This window comes from Plectropomus leopardus, chromosome 20 (genome assembly GCF_008729295.1).
Source record: "Plectropomus leopardus isolate mb chromosome 20, YSFRI_Pleo_2.0, whole genome shotgun sequence".
Classification (NCBI taxonomy): Eukaryota; Metazoa; Chordata; class Actinopteri; order Perciformes; family Serranidae; genus Plectropomus; species Plectropomus leopardus.
Genome location: NC_056482.1, coordinates 23148101 through 23158211, shown reverse-complemented (window position 1 = coordinate 23158211; position 10111 = coordinate 23148101). Strand labels below are relative to the sequence as shown.

General features: G+C 41.1%; 1 protein-coding gene across 4 annotated transcripts in view; it reads right to left on the bottom strand.

Annotated features, from left to right (window-relative positions):
* Positions 1 to 320: 320 nt before the first annotated feature.
* grin1a (glutamate receptor, ionotropic, N-methyl D-aspartate 1a) overlaps positions 321 to 10111 on the bottom strand; it is a 29993-nt gene continuing 20202 nt past the window's right edge. For 2 of the 4 annotated variants that reach the window (XM_042508929.1, XM_042508931.1), the window contains exons 17-19: positions 7330 to 7356; positions 6504 to 6614; positions 321 to 2096 (exon numbers count right to left, since the gene is read on the bottom strand). In XM_042508929.1, coding sequence (XP_042364863.1) covers positions 2028 to 2096; positions 6504 to 6614; positions 7330 to 7356 — 207 coding nt within the window. In that variant the 3' untranslated portion in view covers positions 321 to 2027. The remainder of the gene's footprint in view (positions 2097 to 6503; positions 6615 to 7329; positions 7357 to 10111) is intronic. The other 2 variants (XM_042508932.1, XM_042508933.1) reach the window with 1 other exon arrangement.

The following is a 10111-nucleotide window of genomic DNA, read 5'->3' as shown; positions in this document are numbered from 1 at the left end:
TCAGTATTTCCTGAAATTTCTTACATTAAAATTAACCGATTATTCCAAAAGGAAATTTAACAGATAAATCGATATTGTCAGTAAGACCTTAAAACAATAAAATCACAGGAATGGTTAGACTTGGCAATGCAAGTATATTTTATTTACAGTTGTATAAACAAGATGATTCAATGCAAGATCTTTACTGGAAAAGGTAAGAAAAACAAGTGATTCCTCCCTTAAGGGGTTTTGTGTTTGTGTTTGCGTGTGTGTGTTTGCATGTGTGTGTATGTGTGTGTGTGAATGGGTGTATGTGTTGATGCATGCTTGTGTATCACAACTGTTGTGTGTGTGTGTGTGTGTAACTAGACATTCTCTGCTGCAATCATAACACAAGCAGTACAATCTCCTTAACCCTATCTACACCTAACCAAACTATATTTACAGTTCATTCAACTTGAGTGCTCCACACAGAGCTCGGCTGACTGTACACAGCAACAGCACGCATCCAAAAACAAACTCAAGCACTGATAGTAACACGAAAGCATGCATAGGCCAGAATGAGAATGTGATCAGAAGCAATTAATTCCAGAAATGAAATTGTCGATATCTTTCTAACAGATTAAAATGAAGAAAAAAACGATTTGTGAAATTAAAACATGTTGGAGTGGAGAATGGCTGATGTTATAGTGGTTCTAGTGTCTTGATAAATCTTTATTTTACAGTTTGGGAGACGCCTCAGCATAAAGTGCTAAGCAGTGCCAGAGAGCAGACAGGAAGTGATAGTATTTTTTCAGCAAACAGCAGTGGTTTCTCAGCTCCAGAAAACGGGAAACGGCCAGTTTTTTGCATCTAACCAAGGACTGCACACAAGCTCGCAAGCTGAGCCACGCTTTGAATTCACCCGGGTTCCCCTTCGTGCAAAAGCTCTCAGGTGTTGCGCCCGGGTTGGAGGTTTTGCACGAAAGACCGGGTGCAGGTTGGGTGAAAAACCTGGCCCTTTGATGCAACCCCTTGGAGACTGGAAATGAGAAAGACTGCCGCGACAGGAGAGAGGAAGAGAGAGGGCGTCCCCAAAAGCAACATGGCTCCCGGATGAGTATTTGGATGTAGAAACACCAGCCATACGAAACTGTTTCATCAGATTGCAAATTCACCTGCTTATCTCTTGCTATAAATAGAAGTTACGCTTAACAGATTCAGAGTTCTTGCTAAAAAATTAAAAACAAAAACATGCATTTTGGAAGATTAGTACAAAATTAAAAGGGGGAAAAGATTTAAACTACAGAATCTGATCTTCAAAATAGTTATCAATTTCATAATTCATATAAATAAAGCTCTTATTCATAGACAAGCACACACATGCTTCCATCATCTTCACGGTTAGATTCAACATTAGTGCCATTAGTAGTGCTTCTCATGAAAGAAACTTCTAAAAAGTGTCAATAAAAACACAGGTAGTTCCTATTAAAAAACACTTGATATCCATTGAAGCGTACAGTACGTCTTGTATTGCAGTATATGTTTAAAAACTAGATATTACTATGGTTTCTAAGCCCTAATTGGAAGTGATATGTTGAGTACAGTACTGGTTTATCCTTAAACTTAACTAAACTCAACCTGGCTTGCTAAACTGATACAGGAAATTTGAAAAGTACATCAAACATTAAGTAAATTTCTGCAAGTAAACGGACAAAACAAGGTTAAATAAGTTTGCTAATAATATACAGAAGGAAAATATTGTATATGTGAGTCAGATGGTCTCTAACGTGCATGCTCAGGGAACATCTAATGCCAGGTAATCCTGACTTATTTTTTTTAAAAAAAAGGTGCAAGTTGAGTGTTTTTTGAGACACTTCTTCAGCAAGCGGGTTTCCTCCAAAAGCTCCATCGGCTGGCGGTGAAATGAAAAGCTCCGGCTCCGAATCAGCGAAGGGAACGAGGAGATGGGCTCTCCCTCCCCCCTCTCGCCTCCACTTCCTCCTCCTTTTCTCCCTCATCTCGCTTCCTCTCTCCCTGGGGAGCGAACCACGGTGTCTCCCTCTCTTTTACACCACGGTGCTGACAGACGGGTCAGACAAGTTGAGTTGGCCCGTGATGTCAGTGGGTGGGTACTGCTGCAGAGATGAAGAGAAATGGGGGGAAGGAGGACGAAAAACAGTCATTTTTTGACAAAAGAAGCATTTGCAACTTATCTAAGCATTCATTTCTTACTCTAAGAACACCTGTGCTTCATTTCTGCAGAAATTTAGAAGCAGGAGGGTTCTCTAACCCCACTCAGGCAAACCTAAGTTTGGCAGTTTTTGTTGAATCTCTTAAGTTTTTTTTGTTTGGTTGTGCCTGAGTTGGGCTAGTTGGGAGCAGACGTAAGGTCCTGTATCAAGACAACAGCACATTTGAATCAGGTGTCATTTATCTTTTAGGGTGATAATTCCCTGCCATGGGTGACACAGACAGCTCATTTATCTCCCCACAGTCATTTGTATGCATGCAGACAAGCGGCTTTTCTAATTTTAGCAGCTTGGGTGGAAGAAAAGATGGATTTTCGTCTGATTTCAAAGTGCTGTTGTGCGGGACTCTTACGTCCAGTCCCCGCTTCACTGTGCTTCTTTTAAAGCAGAGTGCGTTGAATTATAGGCGTCTACAGTGCTGAGAGGGGAAACAAGATCCCGAATCCATGCAGGTGTTTCTATGGCAACAGTGATTTTGCCTTTGAGTCTTTTGAGTGTGTGTGGTCTGACAGCAGTAAGCCATATTTGTTTTGACAATGCTGAGGCTGCTTTTTTTTGTTCTAATGAGCAAAAAATACCTGATAAAACAATCACTCGTTACACAAAGTGAAAATAGTCGATTGCATCATAATAGGGCTGGTAACATGCTGTTCTTTTGGGGATTAGCTTCATGTTTTGGAACACAGTGAGACTGGGTGGAGCCAAAAACTCGTCTGCATTATGTTCATTGCAGCCGAAGTGATTTCCAAGATGCCAATCATTATCCTGACTCACGGCACTTTGTTGGGAAAAACCTGTTTCATAACATCCAAATGTGCAAGAGAACATCTTTTGATAGTACATTGAAATTAATATTGCAGAACCAAAACACTGAAGAGTCTTGCCTCAGCGTTCCCGCACTTTCTCAATTAAGCAAGATCTCAGGATTTACGTGCCTCTCGTTTTAAGCTGTTAGAGCCAATACATTCAAGCATATGAGCTTAAGAAGCTGATATGATGCAACTAACATGCTGACAGATGAGGCAACATCCACACCAGTCAAATGTCAAATTCTCAGATTAAAAATCAGAATGGATGCCTCTCATCTCCTTGACCCGCAAGTTGCATCATCATATGGCTTACAGCCCCCACTTGGGTCTCCTCATGTCTTGTACCTTGAGGGCCTGCTAACAGCGAACCCTACTGGGGTCAAGTGGACCAGCAAAAGAGAGACACCTCACTGACATCACAACTACAGTTAATGGTCATAAAAACTATGGCGATTCTATGTAATAAAGAACTACAAAATGAGCATTTCTGCTACTATAACTACTAGCCTGTTCTCACTCCGAAGTTGTCAAATGCCGCCTCTTGGTCAGTGATTTCGGCATCAGACGCAAAAAGCTACCTTTCACGAGGGTATGACATGCCGGCGGGTGGTTCAGTTTATAATGAGGCTGGACGGCACCGGTTGCATCAGTATGATACGCCAGCAGGTGGTGTCGGTTTGAAACGCTACGGTAAAGATGTATTAAAAGAAGTAGGCTTGGGCAGTATCGCGGTATGCCAGGATATTTAGAAATCTTGACGGTATGTTTGTCAGTACCATCATAAGAGGTCAGTCTCTGGTCTTTACTAGTTGAACAGGCAGCTGAGCTGACAGACACTGTGATACATAGTTATGGAGGGGTAAATTACAGGAGTGTAAACAGCTGGCGGCCGGCAACGGCAGAGAGAGATGGTGGGCAATAACTGCATGTTTTTTACATCTAAATTGGAAAATTAAGTGTTTATTTCAACTAAACCAGAGCTGGTGATTGTTGGAAAAGTGGACTTACTAACTACATTACTAGCAAGAGTAAAACCAAGACGTTTATTTTGTTTCTGTCAAGTTTGAATGCATTATAATGAATTATAATGAGGAATATTACTTTTCCTAACATATTGCGGTTTTTAAAGTGTGGTTATTAGTCTGAAAAGCTGAGAAGAAGAATTGCACTCGCTGTCGTGTGTGCTAGTGGCACACACTTATACCATCACATACCCCAGTGAATTTTCAAAAAGGTATCTAAAATTAGATACTTCCCAAGCCTTAAAAGGAGCTGTTAAGTCCTATTTAGTGTGGGCCAGAGGGCTTGTGGATGTGTCCAACAAACCCTGGACTTTCACCCATGAACCTGCTGTTTGCTTCCTGTATGACTGTTGAGCCGAATTGTGCTGTGTTTTTCTAAACCTAAACATGTGCTTTTGTTACCTAAACCTAAACCTTGTGTTGCACAAAAAAATAAACGTAAATAGGATGAGAAACTGTACATTTCCTGTGAAAATGGACATGTATTTTAAAAAGACATAATGCATTTAACAGACGTAATTTGACATGCTGTCCCAGAGCATCCAAAAATGCAAAAGGGAACCTAACGCATAATATGTCGAAGTGAACGGCGCTGACCAAGCGGCGATATTTGACGAGTTGGGATGAGGATGTGTTGTTACTACAGCTATGACAGTCAGAGTCGTCGGCATGCTTGCAGAGGGAGAGAGGAGCAGTGTGGCATGTGGGTGAGGGACACTGACACTCAAGTCCATTGATATCCATTAATATAAAAGAAGAACATTTATATAAAATCAAAATAATGGTCAAAGACTGGGGATGGGTTCAATTGGAGCATCTTTTTTTTTCCATTACTATGTCCTGTTTTATTTTTCCACTTGAGACATTTTTGTTTTTCCCAGCTAGGGCTCCCAAAACCAGCATCCGAACCCAGACATATCAACAATGGCGATCCCACTCTTCTTCTTTTCAAACGCGACTACTGAGAAACCTCCAGGGGAGAGTAAAGGTGGTTCAATGCAGAAACATCCATAAATAAAAAACATAGTTAACATAAGAGAAAGAGAGAAAGACAGGAGATCAAATAAAAACACACAATAAAGTTTTTAACTTTGTGACCCCCATAGGCTACATCTCCCCTGGGAAACACATTCAAAACACAATGTTGGTACAGGCGCCTTTTCCGTGAAGGTGTCTGTGCTATCTCCAGAGATTATTGCTGTTTTTCCCTTTTCTTTCTCTTTTTAGAGTGCCAGATTTGGTCAGCGACCAGCTATGTGTGTAGCGGAGCAGCTGGGCACAAATGACCGCGGGTCACTGGTTTGTCAGAGCGCTCCAAGCCTGTGGAGCACAATCTCCCCGACCGCAACAAGCAGGACTTTTTCAACTGAACTGTGAAGGAATGGAGAAAACCTGACACTCTCATTGTGCTGCAAAAAAAGGAGTCAAGCAAAGACATAGAGGTGGCGGCTTAGAATAAAAACGCTTGTATTTGTAACACAGTGAGAGTCTAAGGCTTCGGAGTTCTGTAGTTCGTCAAAACAATAATTAAAACATAAAAGAAGACTGTCATCACCACCTGAAAATATACCCTGAAAGAAGCATGCACAGTTCAGACCACAAGGACACTGAAAAATAAACAAGAATTATGACAAAGAAAATATGACAAAGCAAAAAGTAAAATTGATTAATAGAAATCCATGATCCTGAAATAGACATGTTGATAAATAAGATAACACATTAGTTTTCTTCCCAGGAGGACCGCCCGTCACCTTGGAAATGGATTTTTTTTGGGGGGGAAAAAATGACAAAACACCAGCGCATGCTTTTCAAAAACCAAAAGCAAACAAACAACCCAAACAGAGGAAGTGCGGGCGGGATTGGTGCAAAGAAACGATGGAAAGGATCAAGCAGTCAAAAAGACACGGACGCAAACACACATATATCTTGTATGCTTCAGTACAGTACAGTACACACACACACACACACACACACACACCGCCACGCCACCAAAACAGGACACAATCGCCAGAACCCACGTCCAAACCAGAGGCAGGGAGGAAGAGCAGCCCAAGACAGAACACCACTGGCAGACTGCTTGCTTTTGTCGCCCCTCTCCTCCAGAAGAACACGCCACTAAAAAAACACTTGGGACGCCGCCACCCCCCCCCCAAAATTCAGAGCCCAGCTCCTGGCCTGGCCTGACCTGAGTTCCTGCACTGATGCCCTCTCCGGCCTGTAGAGGATCTACAGATGCTACATGGTGATGGCTGATCGATGGTGGACGGACAGACACGTGGCGGAGGCCGCGGAGCCATGTGGAAATGGGTGAGTGGAACATGGGAGTCTCTCGAGGTCGGGTATGGACATGTAGGCAGAGAGGACAGAGGAGGAGAAAGGAAAGTAGAGACAGGAAGAGGAGGAGACGAAGAAGGAGAAGAGAGAGAAGGAAACGGGAAGATGTTGCTTCTTTGTCTCCTTACCGTGTCTTTGGAGGACCTACGTCTCTTGATGCTGGAGGCCAGGGTGGTACTGATGGACCTAAAAGAGGCTTTCTTTTTGGGGTCGGGCTCTGCTCTACCACTTTTCCTATCCTAAAATGAATATATGTAGAAACATTATTCATGTCCTCTGGCTGGGGTGATAACGTCTCACCCATTCTCTCTCACCACCACCACCACCCACCCCACCACCCGTTACCTTATTTTATATTGTCTAAATAGAGGGAGGGTCCTTGTGAGAAAGACTACAGCATTTGGATATGTAAAAATGCGCAAAGAGGGAGAAAGAAAGGGATAAAGCCTGTTAGATGTGAGCGTGGAAGTAGTCTTTTCAGTCTGATGTAAGGGCATTCGTCTACATTTTATGCGACATTATCACACTGGGACTGCACAAGATGGCGCGGTAGTCCTCTAGAAATGTGCACTTGACCCCCTAGAAATGCATTGGAATGAGTGATGACTAGTAAAGATGTCAGTGGGTGTGATACCTACGTTATAAACTGCTAAATATTCTGGCTGTATGCTGAACACACAGTCGCAACTTCCTCGTCTCAACACACAAGAGATCTTGAATTTATGGATCGGCTACGTATGACTTAAAAATATCTAAAATCTCTGCACATTTAGAAATTGCGTCCTGTCAAAAAAAGAAATTAAAAAAGCAGATTTAACCTTACAAGATGGCGTGCCAATTTGATGCCCTCCCTCCCTCATACCATCAGAGTGCCCCACAGCTACTCTCAGAACAATATCTGGGTGTTTGTGTGCAACAACAAAAATAAAAAAACTCATATTAAGGTATTCTTACATCCTGAGTCTCTAGAGAGGAAGAGGGCTGCATAGGGGGAAGAAAAGAAAAATAAAATAAATTTCCATCCACTTGATCGTTATTACTTTAAAGAAGATCCTTAAGCAAAAGCCAAGGGAACCAAAAGAAGGGCGAATAATTAAAAAATTAAAAAATAAATAAGACTAGCAAAGCAAACATCCACATCCAAAGCCAGGCAGGTATAAAAAGTCGAGAAGCTATCAAAGGCCACTAAGATGCATATCAAAGAGGGAAAACAACAGCGACAAAAGTTAATTTAAGCCCATTTAAAGTCATTATACCCGAAAGTGGTATAATGGAAATTCACCCCACACACCAGGGAATGGGATGGAGGATGAGTGCGTAAAAAAAGAAGTTTGTAAAGGACTATAGCTGCAAAACATGTTCTTAATCTAAGTGAAAGTGCAAAATGAAATAAAAATAGAAATAATATTTGCTATTTCTACTACTTTATCTAAGCACGTGGAGGCTAAATTATGCTATTTCTAAAAAAAAAAAAAAAAGAAAAAGAAAAGAAAAAGAAAGCGCTCTAAGATGGATGTTAGTAAAGTAAAAGTGGAGGATGAGTAGTTGCAGGAAGGGAGGCCCTTTAGCCGGGCGGGGCAGTGTGGTGTGAATTTCAACATGCCAAAACGCTTTATGGATGGAGAGAGGGGGGGTAAAAGGGGAAAACATAGAATAAGTAAACACAAAACAAATAGCATGACAAATCAATCCTGGCCAGCACTGGCCCCCGCAGTACATCCTTTATCATCAGGTCACATGACTAGGCACTTTTTGGGCACATTTGTATCACCCATCACCCCGCCAACCAGCACTTTTTTTCTCTCAACCCCCTAATGGCATGATATCAGGTGGCGAGCAGGCGTTAGCTGGCGTGGAGGATAGATGAGAGCCGGCGGAGGAGTGATTGGTGCACGACCTCACTCCCATTTTAGCGCAGGTATAAATAAAATGCTTTTCCTGTTGGAAGATGACATCTCATGTTAGTAAATGGAGTAAGTCAGCCTGTGTGACTAACTGTAAGCGTCTTGGAAAAATCAATGCCCAAGTGACGTCACTGTCTCTTCTTTTGATTTTTTTTAACTTTTCCCCCCATTTCTTACACGTGTGAGGCTGCAGGAGTGCAGTCTGGCCGCTCTGAGCCCTGATGAGGTGCTGCGTGTGCACAGTCCCGGCCATGCACGGCATGCCGGACCATCAGATGAAGCGTGGCATGGGACTCGCACAGTGTACAGCAGCCACCTGTTTCTTTGTTGGAAACAGGAGCGAGCCGCTGCAGTGCATTATCATCATACACCATAATCATCATCATCATCATCATCATCGTCGTCGTCGTCATCATCATCACGCTGCAGGGTTTGTGACATTTTGTTTTCATCCCAAACTGACACCAGTTTCAGTATTTTTCAGACTGTGCACTTCTGAGTAACATCTGTTTTAAAAGGGAAAAGCCAGACGTGTAGCCTCTCAGAGATGTAGTGGTCAACAAAATCAGCACCACTGATCACACTAATAGAAACCAGTAACATACATTTTAAGATAAAGCTGCATAAATCTGTATGATATAAATTCATAACACATTATAATTAGTAGCTTTCAAACCAAGTAAATCTAAAATGTATGAAGCCTGTGAAGTTCATCCCAGAGTATGACAGATAATATCGGCCAATATCAGCAGATATACTGGCATCAGCATCAATGTTTAGAGGATGCGTCTCTGCGTTAACATGACTGCATTCAATTCAGACATGAGCCACATTGGAAGTGTGACAGAAATGTTTGTGAAACCTTGTGAGATCGCTGTCATGACTTTTAAACCAACAATAACTTTTTTTGTCCACTCAGAGCAAGTGAAACAAGCTGTGAACTAAAAATAGACACATTCACCTTTTGAATTTAATAACGCAGACTTGTAAGCAAATTGTTAGCTCTGGTTTGGTCTCCACAAACTCCTGAGAAAAATATCTGTCTCTTTATCACTAACTGTGGCTGCCTGTCGTTTGTGTTGGAAACTATGGAAGTCCATTTTTGCTGTTGTGATGGAAAAAAAGGACCCTGTAAGTCGTAAAAATGAAAGACTCTTGAAATAATGAGTTAGTACCTTGACATATTGAGGAGCTTTTTTAAAATAATGACTTAGTATCTCAACTAAACTAAGTAAAGTTTCTCAAAAATAATTAGAGACTTTAGAGAATCTCAAAATAATGGGAAACTTTCTCAAAAAAATGAGTTGGTATGTCAAAATAATGAGGAAAAAATTATATATTCATCTTAAAATAATGTAATATTTTCTCAAAATATCTCAACAATAATGAGAAGCTTTCTCAAAAAGAGTAAGTATCTCAAAATTATGAGAAACCCACTCAAAAATAATAGGTTAGTATCCTAAAATAGTAATAATTAAAAAAGACTTTCTCAAAATATTGACTTGATATCTCAAAACAATAACAAATTATACCAAGTCATTATTTTGGGAAAGTTTGACATTACTTTATAGTGTTTTACACTCACAGGATGTTTTTTATGTCAGAAATGGGCTTCCATAGAAACAGCTGGCAGCTGTGGCCGAAAACGATGCAATGAGAATGAACCAAACTAGGAAAGTTATTGCCTTATGTTTTTCTCAATTATGACACAAAAGAGATAAAATCTTATGCAAAGTCTGTTGGGCTACACACTACATCTGGTACATGCATACTTTGTATAATGCAAATTATGAATTTAGATCATAAAGATTTACATCAGCTTCAAAAGGGCT